The 17,422-nt window shown below is 47.4% G+C and overlaps 2 protein-coding genes across 8 annotated transcripts in view; one reads left to right on the top strand and one right to left on the bottom strand.

Annotated features, from left to right (window-relative positions):
• Tom1l2 (target of myb1 like 2 membrane trafficking protein) overlaps positions 1-5,120 on the bottom strand; it is a 122,169-nt gene extending 117,049 nt beyond the window's left edge. For all 3 annotated transcript variants that reach the window (XM_034507378.2, XM_034507379.2, XM_034507380.2), the window contains exon 1: positions 4,961-5,120. In XM_034507378.2, the coding sequence (XP_034363269.1) occupies positions 4,961-5,012 (52 nt within the window). In that variant the 5' untranslated portion in view covers positions 5,013-5,120. The remainder of the gene's footprint in view (positions 1-4,960) is intronic.
• A 294-nt stretch (positions 5,121-5,414) lies between these two features.
• Drc3 (dynein regulatory complex subunit 3) overlaps positions 5,415-17,422 on the top strand; it is a 41,506-nt gene continuing 29,498 nt past the window's right edge. The window contains exons 1-4 of one of the 5 annotated variants that reach the window (XM_076936713.1): positions 5,415-5,650; positions 6,294-6,392; positions 10,454-10,637; positions 15,648-15,764. In XM_076936713.1, coding sequence (XP_076792828.1) covers positions 10,478-10,637; positions 15,648-15,764 — 277 coding nt within the window. In that variant the 5' untranslated portion in view covers positions 5,415-5,650; positions 6,294-6,392; positions 10,454-10,477. The other 4 variants (XM_034506787.2, XM_076936716.1, XM_076936714.1 and 1 more) reach the window with 4 other exon arrangements.

Below are 17,422 nucleotides of genomic sequence, written 5' to 3'. Positions count from 1 at the left end.
TAAGTACTGAACCAAACACCACATTACAAGTCTACAATTATTTCTCCACCAGCCACTCCAGCCCAGGAGATGTTTAGTGAGGATGTTTTCTCTCCTAAAGGCTCCTTGATGGTAGCTTTTCAATATCTGAATACCCACACTTGCCTAGCACTCCAAGCATAACTCCACAAATGTCTGTATTCCCAAGGCCTAGGACCTTACAGGCCCTCAGAAGACCAAGATACAAGGTACAAGGTATGTGCAGCTAATAAGTACTTTATGGGTGGGAAAATAAAGTCTAGAAACTAAAAGTTGAAGGCAGGGCTAGAGAAGTGGCTCAGCAGCTAAGAATACTGACTACTCTTCTAGAGGTCCTGAGTTCAATTCCTCACAACCACCTATAATGAGATCTGATGCCCTCTTCTGGTGTGTCTGAAGGCAGTGACAGTGTATTCACACACAGAAAATAAATAAATCTTTAAAAAAAAAAAAAAGTTGAAGCCAATTAGTGAAAGCTGCATTTAGCACTGGCTTTGAATCCTAACACAGAAAAAAAAAAAAAAAAAGTCATCTTGGATATTGCCCACCCAGAGTAGGGCTTCATCTTGTCATTGAACCTTACCTACCTCATTCCCCACAGCCACCTCTCTCCTCACCATACCCTCCTCTTGGCCTGCAGAGTACCTCAGAGGACATACCTGCCCCTTCCTTTATTCTCTTCTGACATCAAATGCCTACATCTGGTCACCAGCCCAGGCAGCTCTGTGCTTTCTCCCAAAGCCCTAAATCCCAAGTCCAAAGATCCTGGCTCTCACCCCTGCTGGTGAAACAGTTGTTTCTCTCCTCAGAACCACAGTTTCCTCATCTCTAAAGTGGGAAGGACAACCAATCACAAAACAGCTAGATGGAGCAAATGATCCTTGGAGAACTACTTTTAGCTACTGTCTTAAATATCTACTTATGTTTATTTTATGTGCATGTGTATGCGCCTGAGTGCATGTATGTGTGCAACAAGCATGTAGGAGCCCATGGAGATCAGAAAAGGATGTTGGGGCCCCTGGAATTAGAGTCATAGGCAATTGTGAGCCACCACGTGGCCACTGGCGGCTGATCCTGGGTCATTTACAAGAGCAATTGGTGCTGTTAACCTCTGAGCTACCTCCCCAGCCCTGTAGTTACTATTACATTTTTTTTTTTTAGAGATTTATCTACTTATTATTTTTAAGTGTATGGGTGTTTTGCCTACACATGTGTCTGTGTATCGCATGCATACTTGATGCAGTCCACAGAGCCAGAAGAGTCTCAGAGTTCTTGAAACTGGAGTTAACAAATGGTTGTGAGCTGTCATGTGGGTGCTGAAAATCAAACCTGGGTCTTCAGGAAGGGCAGCCAGTGTTTTTAACTGATGAACCATCTCTTCAGTCCCTCGGCCACTATTTTAAGCATTAGCTTTGTAGTTGCTATTTCTGTATACTCTTTCCCCATCCCCAGAGCATACCATTTGTTGCTAATAACGGTTTCTTGGAAAAGGGTCTCATATAACCCATGACAACCTCAAACTCTCAATGTAGCTGAGGCTGGCTTTGAACTCATAATCCTACTGGCTCCACCTCCTTCCCAGATTAAGTGCATACTTTTAAAAAATTACAATACCCCAAATCACCTTTACTCTTTTCCATAGTCCTACAGAACATCTATTAAGATTTCAATCCATCAATTTATCATTTTTATAAACTAAAATGACTAAGGCCTAGCTGCTGACTAGTAGCTGCCTGTCAACAGGGTCTCTTCATCATCTTCATGATCAAATTTCTTTTTCTTATTATTTATTTTATGTGTGTTTGCCTGTATGTATGCATATGTATCACGTACATATCACAAAGGCCAAAAAAGAGTGTCAAATCCCCTGTAACTCCAGTTAATAGATGGTTGTGAGCTGCCATGTGGATACTGGGAACTGAACTTGTGACCTCTGCAAGTGGAACAAATGCTCATAATAAAAACCACCTAATTCTGGGAAAATGGCTCAGCAGTTAAGAGCACTGACTGCTCTTCCAGAGGTCCTGAGTTCAATTCCCAGCAACCACATGGTGGCTCACAACCATCTGTAATGGGATCCAATGCTCTCTTCTGCCATGCAGGTGTACATGCAGATAGAGCACTCATATACATAAAATAAATAAATAAAAATGTAAAAACCTATCCAGCCCTTCTAATGTCTTTTATAAGCAACAATGAATCTAAGGCCAGGGAGGGTACTTTCCTTCAAAGATCATAAACCAGTCAGAACACATAGCCTCTTCTGATAGAAAACCCAACCTTGACTTAACTGTCCTGCTGTGAACAGAAAGATGGCCCAATTCACTGAATCTCTAGAATGTTCCAGATAAGAGACATGAGCCCTTCAAAGCAAGCGCACAAACACAGGTGTCTCCCCACCTTTCCCTCCTTTTGCTCAGCAGGCAGTCACTCTCAGGCTTGGAAGGTCAACACAACCTCTGAGGTTCCATAGCCAAGGCTATTTGACTCCGGTCACATCTAACACATTTACTTATTTACATCCATTCAAATGGCCCTACAGCCCTTACTTCTCTCTACATTCCACCCTTCATACGCCGCAGCTTCCCTCCCCTAACCCTCCTACCCCTCAAGTTCCCTGGCTTGAGCTCAACGCTGGGTTGAGAAGTGAGTTTGGACTGCAGTGAAAGGACCCTTGAAGATGAGGGCAAACAGAAAGGGAAATGAGTAAGGAGAGAGGGAGACCCAGTCAGGGCTGCAGAGCTGACTAGGTGATGAAGAGCGCTTGCTGCCCAATCACGAGAGCTCGGGTTTGGATCCCAGCACCCATATCAGCCAGATCGCAAATGCCTGTAACTCTGCTCCATGGACTCAATGCCATCTTCTTCCTCCATACGGACCCTATACACAGGTGTCTGCATACTCCCACAGACGCACGCACACACATATATAAATAAAATAAAATCTTTTCAAAAAGAGAGGGGAGGCTGGAGAGATGACTCGGTGGTTAAGAGCGCTGGTGTTCTCCTAGAGGACCCAGGTTTGCCTCTCAGTACTCACATGGCAGCTCACAGCTGTCCATAACTCCAGTTCCAGGGTTAACACCCTCTTCTAGCCTCTGTGTGCACAAGGAATGCAAGCGGTGTATAGACATACATGAGGGCAAAACAAACACATAAAATTGAAATATTTACATCTATACACGCACATATATATGTTTATATATATAAACAGATAAAACTGAAATATCTACACAAACATACAGAGAAAGAGAGACACCTGAGTGAACATCAGAGAAAGAAGTGTTATAGAAGTGGGAAAAGACTTTCAGGTCCCAGCATCCATGATCACTTACAAAGACACTTTATCAAAAAGGAACAGAATGCTCCTAAATGCCAATTATCCAACAGAAGAAGCCTCAGTAAGTTTGCAGGCCTCTCTAACAACAGAAAAGTAGGCTATAAATTCATATACAAAGTAGAAAATAAGCAGGTCTCTACTGCCTGAACTAGTCAGACCCATAAGGATAGTACAGATCCCAGTTCATAAAAGATGATTTCAACCAACCTGCAGACCCAACTTTAATTTTTAAAAATGTTACGTATGTGGGTGTTTTGTTTGCCTGTCTGTGCACCATTTACACACCATATATATAAAAGACGCCAGAAGAGGGCAACCAATCCCCTGGAACTTAAGTTACAGCCCAGTTGTGAGCCACTATGCAGGTGCCGGGACTTGAATCTAGATCAACAGCCAATGCCTTTAACTGGTAAGCCAGTTTTCCAGCCCCAAGACACAGTTTTTCTTAAAAAGCTAGTCAGCACTTTTGACTGATCTGTTGGCATAAGCCTTGGGTGAAAGGCCAAATTGCTTTATTATTTATTACTTGCAGTGTCAAAGATCAAATCTAGGATTCTGTGTCTGCTAAGCTAACGCGCTACCACTGAACCATTCCCCGGTCTGCAAGTGGCTTTTTCGGTAAGGAAACTTCACAGTGGCCACGTGACTGTACCTTTGTCTGTGCTGCTCCTTGGGCGGCATGCTGCCCATCTCTAACTCCTTATGCTATTGACAGATGCTCCGATTACTCTACTACCATTTAACTATAGTGGGAGAACAAGAGTTAACGTAAGGAGACAATATCAACAAGGAAGATTAAAACTTTAGAACGTATGGAGTCCCACCACATCTTGTCTCCAAATATCTCGTGTGGCAGACGAGAGAACTTCAACTCATAAAGAGCACAAGGTCAAGAGGAGAGTCCCTGGCAAAGTCACCACTGGAGTCCCCGTTTCCGGGTTCCAGTGGAATGCTTATCAAAAAACAGCATTGCCTCCCTTCTTTTCTAGGAGGCCTAGAAGACTCTACGGCCATGCCATTCTCCTGCCAAGCCAGTCACTTTCCCGGAGTGCCTCCCCCATCCCTGTCCCTCCCACAGCCTGGCTGAGTTGCAGCTCAAATTAGAAGTCGTGCAGCATGGGTCATTTTCTGGGCAAGTGCCCAGCCTCAGAGCCATTGGTACCAATGAGCAGGGACAAGGATGGAAGGAGTTACATTCCACAAAGGATCTGGGAGACAGAGGCCCTGGGAGCAGATGCAGCGAGATGCCTGGAGAAGAGTACTCGCAGGGACATCTCCCAATACACAAGAGTGAGCAGACTAGCATGAACACTACTTCTGGAGAGAGACTTGAAAGGCTGGGCCCTGATGGGTAGGGATGCAGGGGGCCTCTCTAAGTCCAATCTGCACCACAGGGGAGCCTCCTTGTAGGGTGAGGTGGCACCAGCGTCAGACAGAGGCCTCGTGACAAGGATGCCCAGTCCACCTTTGAGATGACACCACTTATTGGCAGAGGCCCAACCCACACGTGAGGTGATATCAGTGCCGGGAGGAGGCCCGCAGACCTCACCAGCCCGATCAGCCGCTGTGGCTCAATCGACGCCTGCCCCACGCGCGGCCTTACCAAGACACTGCCCTACAGGGGTGCTGAACGGATTCCCCAGCAGGAACTCCATCTCGGCGGGCCTCGTTCCAGCCCGGACGCCTGTGTGCCACGGGTCTCCGCTGCCCGCGCCGCGTTCTGCCCTGACTGACACTTGCCCCCGCCCCACCCTCGGGAACGCCAAGCGCCGGCCTGACCTCGCCCTCTGGGTGCATTTCTATTGGGCAGCGTCTACCCAGCCCACCTCCGATTGGACGACACTCCACTCTCAGTGAAGTCCCACCCACCCCGCGGCGCCCGATTGGGCACCAAGCAAGCTAAGTCACTGGGGTCTCCGTCAGCCGTAGCGGCACAACCCCCGGACCCGCCTCCAATGGAGTGGTTGTTCTTTTTGATTCATTAGCACGTTGGTCAGTCCATAGAATCTTTACTATTATTGGATAAAAGGTGTGTCAATCATCTAAATAGGCGGGCAGAAAGAAAGCGTAACTAGAAGTTAAAGCACTTTGACTGTGCTGATTGGAGAAACGTTTGTTTTCTTCAAGTCTGGTTGGTGTTAGAAACGTTTCCCCACCCAGAAATGTGGCCACGTGACAAATCAACTTTCACCCAGGATATTTATTGCCTGACTTCCCCTTAGCAACCAAGTGGCGGTGCTTGGTTCCCCAGCAACCAAGCCAAGCGTCTACAGCGAGCCGAGTCCTTAGGAAGGTAAGAAGGAAGAGCTTAGGCTCCAGAATGACCCCATGATCAGAGGTTGCATGACTGAAGTCTCTCTTGTAACTCTTCTGTGAGGACTCCGACGTGGTCCTTCTCATCTGTAAAATGAGCACACATGTCATTTTACACTTGTATTAAGACTTAACCAGGCTTTTGAAAAAGAAAATTGCTACAGCAGAAGCAACTAGGAAGAAGGTCCATCAGCCAGTTTCCTGGCCTGATCCGTTTCCTGAAAGAGAGGTACCCCATCCACTGATAACTCCGTCTAGAATTTGGCTACTATATCCATCCTCTTGATCTACAATAAGTTATTTCATTTGGTGCTGTATGAAGTGTTTGGGATGAGAATATAGATATTAAGGTTCCATCTCAGTCTCTGTAGTAATTCACTCTATGATTTTGGACACATCCCCCCTCCCACCCCTCAAGCCTCAGTTTCCCTATCTGGGAAGTAGGGACACTAAGATGTCCCTTTTAAATAGCTCCCAGAGCTGACATGTAATTAAATAAGTTTTGTGCACTGAGAGTAAGGCAAGGACTTGCTCTCATCAGGTGCTTTTATTCTCATTATTTTGAGGCCCATAGGGTCTATACAATGTTTCCAGTCCAGCTGACCCAGGCTGTTGTTTCTCAGGAAAACCCGTGAAAAAGCTACCTGGTTGATTTGTTTGTAAAGCTTTCTGCTGCTTCTCCATATCCTATCTCTGGTCTTCACCAAGGACACTATCATCAGGCAAGTCAACTGGACCCCCATTTGGATAAATTATTGATATCCTTCCCATAGGGGAGGATTCTTTGGGCCTTGTCCTGAGGGCGGGGAACATGTGACAATGTCTGTTTCTAGTATGCTGGTTACAATAGAGTTGTGAGTAAGAAAGTGTATTCTACGTTAGACAAGAGGTCATGCCTCTTGGTAAATCTTCATATTAGTCAATCTAGAAAAGTCTTTCTGTTACAAAGATTCCTACTATATGCTTTTATAGTTCCATACACCCACTAACTTGTCAATGTTTGTAAGTAAATATTGGGATAATTTATTTAGTTCAAGTATGGTTCAGAAGTCAGGTCATGCCTCTTCAGTATCCTTCCTCAAGGTTGGCTATAGAGAGCCGTTCTGACCTTGTATCCCTCACAGAGTTCTCTCTTTCCCTCCTTACAGATGTGAGCAAACCCTGCTCCCTCTGATACCTGGGCCAAGACAAACTTGAATTGCAACTTTACTCTCTAAGCCTGCCACCATGCCAGGAGTCATACAGACTAGGTCAGGCCAGGTCACATGGTATAGAACTAAAAGCCACCACTGCTCCTCCCAAGCCCCCAAAACTGTATGGGTCAGAAACGTCCTTTGTTCTCTGGGTCTCAGGGAGCTAATGGAACTGGAAGGTTTGTCTTTCCCTTCTGGGTGCCTCGGGGCTGCCTCAATCATGACACTGTCTCCTCTGGTGCTCTCTCACTTCAGGGCTCCTCATAGCTGTCTATGGCCATGAACCTTTTGACTCTCCTAGCAAAGTTCTTCTGGAGGGCAATTGATTTCAGCATCCACTTCTATTAAACTCTCCTACTATGCCTCTTTTGAACACTATTATCAGGTCAATCAATCACTTTAGCTTAGATATAACCTTCCAAACTGGATTCTGTCTCAGACTGGGGATGATCAGTCCTACATAGAAACTAAGTTCCTAGTGATGTTCCAGACCCCTGTGTTACAGCCACTCTGGTCTGGTCACTTACTCTCTTTCCTTCCTTCCTTCCTTCCTTTCTTTTTTTCCTTTTTCTCTTTTTTCTTTTTCTTTCTTTCTTTCTTTCTTCTTCTTTTTTTTTTTTTTTGACACAGGGTCTCTCTGTGAAGCTTTAGCTGGCCTGGAACATACTCTGTAGACCAGGCTAGCCTCAAAGTCATAGAGATTGGCATCTGCTTGCATATACCTCTCAAGTGCGAGGACTAAAGGCATGCACCACCACTCCTGGCTCACTCCTTTTGTAATTGTTGCCACAACAGCTATAATGAGTTTCTAAAAACTAAAATCTGATCCATCTCTGCCTAACAAGCCCTGGGAGCTTGCCAGCCATCATGGAACACAAATGCAGTGCAGGCCCTATATCCCTATATCACTTCTGTTTTCCAGCTTGGGGTCCTCACTGTGTTATCACCTCTTTCTGCTTTCTTTTCTTTTTATTACACATATTGTGTCTGCCCTGCCAAGCCAACTGTCCCTACTTTGTGCTTTCACTGTTCCCCACACCTACTAACTTGTTTGTAAATAAATATTGGTATGACAATTTAATTCAGCTCTGAAACAGAAGACCTGTCCAAGGCTCACAGTATGTGGTAGTTATGGATGTGTGGACTAAATACAAGCTCTTACTTAGACAGATGCAGGAATGGGAAGTTATCTACCTAACAGGAAAAAGACTTAAGCTAATAAAGTTACTTTTCAAAAGAAATACAATCAGAATCAAAGTCCTCTCTGGGTGTGGGCATTTAGCATAGTTCTTGCACCAGTCTTACACTGCATGAAACCTGCTGTGCTTGACTGGAAGCTAGTTTGCTTGACTGAAAGCTAGCTTGACCTGTCACAGTTAATGGGCTTTGATGAAACAGAGATCAAAGTTTTGACACCAGAATTGAGTCATTTCCCAAAGCACAACACCAAAAAAAAAAAAAAAAAAAAAAAGTCCATGTACTTTTCAGATAACATCTGACAAATGAAACTCTTTAGAAAAATTTCCCCAGAGGTGAATCTTGAGGTTGGTGGTAAATTATGAGAAACTTTAAGGGAAACTGTTTAGGAAGAATAGGAAGCTGATGAGCAGAAAGAGTGCCTTGGGAGATTGAGTCTGTCAGTTGGTCACCCTGAGGAGGAACAGTCAGTCAGTCAGTCACCCTGAGGAGGAACAGTCAGTCAGTCAGTCACCCTGAGGAGGAACAGTCAGTCAGTCAGTCAGTCACCCTGAGGAGGAAGAGTTATATAGGAGAGAGTAGGAAGACAAGGCTGAGGTTTTGAAGGATCAGGGCACAGATGGAAAAAGAGCAGGAACTATGGAAGATACTAACATCTGTTCACCCTAGATAAGACATCAATGACAGGTCAAAGAAACCAGTCCATCCAAGTATAGCTTGTGAGCCAGCAAGCTCATTGCAGTGACTTACAGGATGAGTGGCTCAAAGGCACTGTCATCACTGAAAAGCCAACCCCAGCACAGGTGACAAATCATGACAGTTTGGCCCTAGAGCTCTAAGCCTAACTTACAGGCCTCTCTTATCAAAGATACTCTTTTCTTCCTCAGAAATTGTTTACTCCTCATATATAATCTTTGTTGTTGTCTGATTTATTTTTCTTTGTGTGGTTGATTTGGTTTGGTTTGATACAGGGTGTCTCTACATAGCTTTGGCTATCCTGGAACTTACTATGTAGACTAGGTTGGCCTGAAACTCACAGAGATCCTCCTGCCTCTGTCCCTCCCAGGTGCTCGGATTAAAGGCATGCACCACCATGTGTGGCCTTATATCAACTCTTCAGCAACCTCCTAGTGTTGTAACTTTGTGAGCTTCCTGCATCCTATGAGTCACTCTCTCTCTCTCGGGAGGAACATTTTAATTCAGAGGAACTGGCTCTACAACATGGGGTAGGGAGTGGAAGGAAAGAGCAAGGTGAGAGTTGTTGACATCAGAATCCTTGATCAGGGATAGTGAAGGATTAGAAATGAACACTTATATTTGCTTCATTCAAATGGATGGTACCAGAGGAAAAGAGAGAGGCAATCTTAGAAGGAAGACAGATTGTCGGGATTCAGAGCGGAGCAGTCTCGGGAGTTGCTCCAGCACTGTGGAGTAAAAGGCAGAGGGAAAGGGGCAGCTGGAATCAAGATGAGGAGGACCAGGAGTTCAGGGAGACCAATGGTCAAAGGTCGGAGGTCAGAGAGAGATGAGAGGCAAGTGGGAGCAGAGAGGAGGATGGACTCCCAGAGTTTTCACAAGGCGGAATTCCAGTGGACTCATGGAAACATAAGGCCCCGCCTTTCTGGGGTTGGAAATGATCACAGTGGGGTCTGAGCATCTAGTCCTCTGGGGCTGCGATCTACCCAGCCGAGCATGGCAGCCAGGTACAACTAACCCAACACACAGACCCTGCCCTTGCCATAGTGCCTCAGCAGATCCCTTCGGGCTGTTAGAACCTGGCTTAGCTCTAAGTAACAGAGAAATTAATGTAAGAAATCCAAAATTACAGAAAGGGACACAAACGTGTACAGGGCTGGACTTGGGGAAGCCAATAAGGAGACAGTGGCTCTAGGTGTTTGTCTTTGTCTTCCTCCTGCTCTCTGCCTAACCATGTGCCTGGCAAGCAGGAGCCTCACAGGTCCTCCCCAGTCAAGCAGCTAGCTCATATGGTCGCTCTCATTCTGAGACCCCAAGGTTCCCATTTCTCAAGGGAGAATATGAATGGCCACCTTGAGTCAGTGTCTTCTCCATGCTGGCATGTCCAAGGATCACTGTCATTGACTTGTACCAAGAGACTTAGGTAAAAACAGAAACAGAAGGACAGAAACAGACTAGCCTTGAGGGCATTTGAGAACTGTAGGCTAAGGAAACCACTGTGGCACCAGCCCTGTCGACCCATATAGAGACCAGCTGGGGCTGTGATGAGGGCTTAGGTGGCTGCTGGGAAGGCCCAGGGTAGCCTTCCAGCAGTGCATTTGCCTCAAGGTACAGCAGGCAGGGGATGGGAGCCTGTGGCCTCCTGGCAGGCCATAACACCATGTCAAACACAGCCAAATTCTGTTCTGTATGTGAAGGAGGAACCAAATTTCTCAGCGAAGATGAGCCGGCCATATGACTCGATGGAGCCAAAAGTAATGGACGATGACATGCTCAAGGCAGCTGTTGGGGAGCAAGGGCCCCAGGAAGAGGCTGGGCAGCTAGCCAAGCAGGAGGGCATCCTCTTCAAAGATGTCCTGTCCCTGCAGCTGGATTTCCAGAGTATGTATCCTGGGTGTCAGAAATGTGGTCTGGGTGGAGCAGGGCCTCCCTGACTTTCTCTGCTCTATTTCAAGTCCACAAATTCCACACAGAGTCAGGGTCAGTGCACACTGGTGTGAGAGCCCACCAGGCACAGGAACAGAGGCATGTTGTATCATCAGCTTCATCCAGTAGCTCCATCATTTGTCCACAATATTCCTGATTCTGAATAACAGCAACAAACAACAACAACAACAAAAGATAGCATCTCCCTAGACCATGCTTTCCCCAGTATATGACTCCACACTGACTTGGAATGGAATCCTTCATATAGAGAAGTCCTTGGAATGGAAGGGTTCGTGGTGAACAACACCAAGGAGATCCCCACATTACTGGAGCCAGGGTAGCGGTGCAGGGAGACATAGGAGGAGCCAGCACTGGAGGGAGTGGCTTTAGGGGTAGTGTGTCCACAGAGAAAGAGCACAGAGATCCCTGAAGCAGTGATGCACTTTGGGTGGGATGCAGCAGCCCAGTGGAAGATAATGGCTCAAGATATGCAGAGACTTACTGTCTCAATGTCCACATCTGTGAAATAGGAAGAAGTTCCTATCACAAGTTCTGGTTGGGAAGAAGAGCGAGACAACTTGTATGCAGTGCTTGGATCATGCTGGGAAACCGAGTGTGACCCGGTGAGCCAGGACAGACAGCATGAGAGGGAGGAGGAGCTTAGCTTAGTACATATCTCGGAACTTGGGAGGCAGAGGTAGTAAGACCTCTAGTTCGAGGCCAGCCTGGGCTACACAGTAGACTCTATCCCTAAAACACAAGGAGTGAGTAGGAGGTGATTGGAGAGATAGCTCATTGGTTAAGAGGAATGGCTGCTTTTCCCAGAGGACCCAGGTTCAATTCCCAGCACCCACATGGCAGCTCATAACTATCTATAACTTCAGTTCCAGGGATTTGATGCCCTCTCCTGGCCTCCACAGGCACAGTATACATGTAATATACAGACATATGCACAGGCAAAACACCCATGCATATCAAGTAAGAACAAAAGAAAGAAAAATACATAAACTGAGAAAATAGATGAGTGGTAGAGGGCTTATTATACATGGTGCTCCTACCTTAATCCCAGAACTGTCCAGAAAAGGAGCAGGAGAAAGAAGAAGGAGGTGGTGAGAACTCTGAGCCCTCTGCTTTCTGAGTAGTGAGGTCTCAGAAGGTGACCTGTTGTCTTGGTCCCCAGCTGTCTGGGCATTTGGTCAAGAACAAAGAAGCAGGGCCCCATACCAAACACTGGAAGCAGCCATAAGCAGGCAGCCTGGCCTTATGTAAGTCCACAGACCACCCCTCCCCCAGATGTGGCCTCCAGGAATGACCCAGAGCTGCAGCTTCCCTGAGAGGAGGGATGGATGAGGATCTGTGTCCTTCCCACCTCCCCCACCTAATGGGCATTCCGCCAGTACTGAGCAAGTACCTAAGAGATGCCAGATGCTCTTCCAGGCATTCAGATTCAGCACAGTCCAAAAGACAAAGAGCCTTACCTTCACAGAGTTGACGTGAGGAAGACAAATAAGACAGAAGATTAGATTGTTGAGGCAGTATGTGCTGTGGGGGGAGGGAGATAAAGCAAAATAAGGAGAAATGGGAGATTAGAGTTGGGGAAGGTGTTTTCTACAGTGGCCAGAGCCTTGCCAAGAAGGTGAGATGTGAAGAAGCACTTAAAGGAGATGAGGGAGGGAACCATGTGGAGATCTGGGTCCCGGGGTGGGGTGTGGGGGGTATGTGAGATACAGAGGACAACCAGTGAAAGACCACGAGGAGCCTGAGAAGGCCTGCTGAGGAAGCCAGTGTGGGGACAGCAGGTGCTTGCCTCGGACAACAAAATATATTTGGCTTTTGTAGTGAGTTGGGATCCCTGAGTAGACACAGGATAGGGTGGGACTTCAGTTCTCACAGAGCCCTGCTGGCTATGTGTGGGGAGAGGGAGGGGGACAGGAATCCAGTGAGATGGCTGCTGCTGTGTTCCAGGCAATAATGATGATGCCTTTGCCAAGGTGGTGGTCACAGAAGTGGACTTGGTGGCTGTGTGAAAGATTAAACCAGCTTTTTGGCAGGAAGTTTATTTGGAGCTAACTCGCATATCCATCCTTGTTTGTTGGCAGAGTTTGGCTTTTTCACATTGTCTGCTGTTGCCTGAGGTAAAGCCTGGTACAGGTGCTTTAGAGCCACTTACTTAAGGTGGCTCAGCTGGAAGCCACCGTAGCCAAGGGTGAATCAGGGCTGGGTTTCAGCCTGTCAGACAGCAGGGACACAGTAGGTGCCAGAAAAATCCAGACCAGAAGTAGGAGGTGGCTAGGAGCCTTGGGCAGAACTGAGTACCACCCCAGAAACACGTAGAGACAGACAAAATCAGGCTGGGAAATCTGGCAGCAAACAGAGCCGTAAACAACAGATTCTTGTGCTGTCTGGCTCTGACTACAGGGAGGAAATAGGTACCACTCCCTCCCCAAGGGGGAGCAATGGATAGATCAGAGAATCCTGCTTCCCTAAGACCCATGAGGGGGTCAGAGCACCTTTACACACTGAATCTCAGAACCTCAACAACAGGCCCTATCTTGTGGATAAATGTAAGCTGTCGGTAGAATTTTGTTTTGTACTGGGGATTGAAGCTAGGGCCTTGGACAAACTACACGGGTGTTCTACCACTGAGCTACATCCCCGGGCTTGTAGCACTTTCACGCCTGGTACCTGCTACCTGCAGAGGTTAGAAGGTGGTGTTGATCTCCTGCAACTGGAGTTACAGATGGCTGTAAACTACCAGGCGGGTGCTGGGAGCCAAGTCTGGGTCCTCTGTCAGAACAAGTGCAAGCCTGGGGCCCCTGTCAGAACAAGTGCAAGCCTGGGGCCCCTGTCAGAACAAGTGCAAGCCTGGGGCCCCTGTCAGAACAAGTGCAAGCCTGGGGCCCCTGTCAGAACAAGTGCAAGCCTGGGGCCCCTGTCAGAACAAGTGCAAGCCTGGGGCCCCTGTCAGAACAAGTGCAAGCCTGGGGCCCCTGTCAGAACAAGTGCAAGCCTGGGGCCCCTGTCAGAACAAGTGCTCTTCACTAGAGTCGCCTCCCCACCACCACACCTGCCCCACGTCCTTTTTTTCCTGTTCATCTTGAAACAGGCTCCCACTAAGCTAGCTGGTATTGACCTCGTTAGCCTCCTGACAGCCTCTTGAGCAGTTAGGATTGTAACTAGTAGCACTAGTCTCCACTTGAGCTCACTACATATCCCAGGCTAGACTTACAGTCTCGCTGCTTCAGTCTCCTGACACAGGTGTGTACCCATGCCAGGCTCTTACTAGTGATTTTTTTAAAAAACCTCTCACTTCTATTTTATTTCTTTTCTTTAAGTGGATATAGTCTAAGATTAAAGTTTCTGGAACTGGTTGTGTAGATCAGACTGGCTTCAAACTCACAGGGATCCATCAGCCTCTCTTGAGTGTGACAGCCATTGTTGGACTAGCTGGACCACAGCCTGTAAGCTATTCTAATAAATCATGTACACACACACACACACATACACACACACACACACACACACGAGCCAGTGTCCTATTTCTAGGCCATACACAAAATACCCCAAGTGGACATTTGAATATATAGACTTTGTGTGTGTATATTGCATGTATGCAGGTGCGCATGTATGCACATGTGTTTAGTCCAAAACATGTATGTATGTATGTATGTATGTATGTTCTGATGTTCTGTTTCTCTCCATGACTAATACAGTGGGCTAGAGCAATAGCTCAGCAGTCAAGGGCACTGGCTGCTCTTCCAGAGGATCTGGGTTTAATTCCTAGGTGGCTCACAACTGTCTGTAACTCTAGTTCCAGGGGATCTGATACCCTCCTCTGTCTGCAGAAGTTCACACGGTATACACACATACATACAGGCAAACATTTATACCTATAAAATACAAATAAAGGGAGATTTTTTTCAGTTTTGGAATAAGTATAACACAAATAAATATATTTTAAAGGAGCACATAACAGCAGAGCTATGCAGTGCGCATGGGGAAAGCTGGGAGGCACTGAACTGGTTCCACTGACCTCGAAGTTTCACATTCTCAATGTGAGTTTATTTATACTTAAGTACTACTCAGAGGTTTCTTGCTTCTAGTGACAGAAACCAAACTCTAGCCACACAACACACCCAGGGAACAAGAGCTACACAGCCAGGACGGGTCCTTATGACTGCAGGGTCTCTGCTGCCAAGCTGTCTGGGCCCCACCTTCCTGTTTGGAGAATGACTGTCCCAGTGGCTGCTCTTTTCTGCTCTTATACACCTATGGATATTTTTAGGATGTGTCTAGAGACAAATTAAAAAAAAAAACTGCAGGTCTAACTGGTGTGGTGATGCACGATGTTAGTCTCAGCACCTGAAAGGTAAATACTGTGAAATTTGAAGCCAGCCTAGTCTACAGAGTCAGAGAGTCAGAGCTCCAGGACAGTCAGGACTACATAGTGAGACCCTAACTCAAGAAAAGGGGGTGGGGGAGGGGGAGAGAAAGAGAGAGAGAGAGAGAGAGAGAGAGAGAGAGAGAGAGAGAGAGAGAGAGAATGAATAAACTGCAGGTCAAAAGGCACAGATGATAAATATTCCAATAAATGTTACCCAATACCCTCCAAAGTAAAACCAGTTGAGTGACCCTCCCCCCCATGCTGGCCTCTGCTTGTAGTCTGTGTTCCAAGGTAGACCTGTTTCCTTAAGAGCTCCAGCCCTGCCTCTGGGGCAGTGTGAGTGAGTCTCCTGCCCTGAGAAGGCCCAACTCACCTCCACAGATACCTGCTTAGCAAGCAACCCCCTGCCACACCAGACCTCTTTGGTCCTTCCCAGTGGCCCTGGGTAACAGTGCTGGTGGTCTCACACTCAGGTGCTCCTCCCCTGGGTACTCTGGGGAAGGCAGAGAGTTGTGGAGCCCTGCATGAGTACACTTCAGACTTCCAGCCTCGGTCACATCTGGGCGCTCTGGTTGTTTCAGATATCCTCCGCATAGATAACCTCTGGCAGTTTGAGAACCTGCAGAAGCTGCAGCTGAACAACAACATCATTGAGCGGATCGAGGGCCTGGAAAACCTCACACACCTGGTCTGGCTGGGTAAGGCCTGCCTGTGTCTGCCTTTGTTAAAGGTGGCCCACTGCCAAGGACATCCATCGCCTCCCTGCAGAATAATTGCGGTGACAGTCGGCCACCAGCCTGTTGTTAGCCCAGGCACAGCAGAAATGTTCTGTCGGTTAGGAGCAAGAAAGTGACAGTCTGTTAAAAGCCTGGGGCTTATGCTGGGCAAAGCATAACAAGGATGTGCTTTTGCATACCAGACAGACTATTCCATTCCACCTGCCAGCCTCTCAGGCTCGTGGGCACAGGGGCAGCCCTGGTCCAGCATTTTACACAGGCACAGGTGGACAGCTGGCCATTACAACGAGCACAGACCATAGCCATGTGCTGACTGTGGTCTGCCCGTGCTTCACATGAGTTTTCTGGTTTCATGCACCATTCCCACCATAGCAATGAACAAGCCAAGGTGGTGACAAGTTAAGTAAGGGCCACAGACTCCCTTATTAATCTCTGTCTGATTCTAGAACTTTGACCTCTCTGCCAAGGTCACTGGGAGCTTGGCCTCTTAGGTGCTTCTCTGTCTAGTGAGGGACAAGAGAACATCTAAAGGACAAAAGGGGAAAGGCTGAGTGCTCCTCTGAGATGTCTTATTTGGCCTCCACAGAGTTGTTCAGTGGCTGCTGTTATCCAAGTCGATGGGAAGGGAGGTAAGGCTGAGAGAAGCACGGCAAGCAGCAGCACTAGGCTAACCCCACCCCTGCCTCAATCCCAAAGCACATGCTCCTTCATTTTCCCAGACTTCCAGGAGCCATCATCAATATAGCTCTCAGTCTTCAAAGCACTCTCAGATGTGTTTGCACTGTTATCAGGAGCCACAGTAATCCCACTAATGGGTTAAGGGGCCACTTCACAGGGGCAGCCCCTGAGGCTCCAAGAGGCAGACTGGCCTATGGGTGGCAGAAGCAGACTGAGCCAAGTCTAAGTGTGGGGACCAAGGCTCCTGCTCAGGCACCCTTTGTTGTACTTCTAGTAGTCATTACCACTGGTTCCTGGTCCATCTGCATGGTTAGGAGTCACCTGTCACTATAGGAAGTGAAACCAGTTGCTCATCATCAGGATGGTTGCCCATGCCAGCCCAGGTTCTGAGCAATACCCAATACTCAGAATCCAGCAGGCCAGCTTGTCTCTTGGAGTAAAGCCATGGGTCCTACAAGGGCACCTGTTTGCCTATTCACCTAGAGGGAGATTTGAATACCAGCCAAACTACCCTCCTAACTTAAAGCTTCTATTTCCTGACTGATTGAAAAGAAAGATTCCAAACTACCACCTGGAGGCATTGTCAGAGAACATGCCGGGGAACACTTACTTGGAAGAGGGAAATGCTAAACAGATGGGAAACAGTCTTGTCAGGATGTTCACAAACATAAAGGAAAGACCATCTCACAACTCTGCCCCGACCCCCCCCCCCCCCAAGAACACCACTTTAGATCCACTCCTTGGTCTTTTCATCCCAGAACCGACAGGGCTGAGAAGCCTTCCCAGTCATAGGGGAGCTGGCAAAACTGGATAGATGGCAGACAGGGGACTTCAGGAAAGAGATCATCTCATGCTCCTAGAATCCCCAGTGAGCCAGCTCCTCAGCTACGTGTCACTCCCAAGAGCTCTAAGAAGCCCAATATGGCTTTGTTTCAGGACCA

Source organism: Arvicanthis niloticus, chromosome 6 (genome assembly GCF_011762505.2).
Source record: "Arvicanthis niloticus isolate mArvNil1 chromosome 6, mArvNil1.pat.X, whole genome shotgun sequence".
Lineage (NCBI taxonomy): Eukaryota > Metazoa > Chordata > Mammalia > Rodentia > Muridae > Arvicanthis > Arvicanthis niloticus.
The sequence above is the reverse complement of the archived record's forward strand: the minus strand, read 5'-3'. Positions and strand labels throughout refer to the sequence as shown.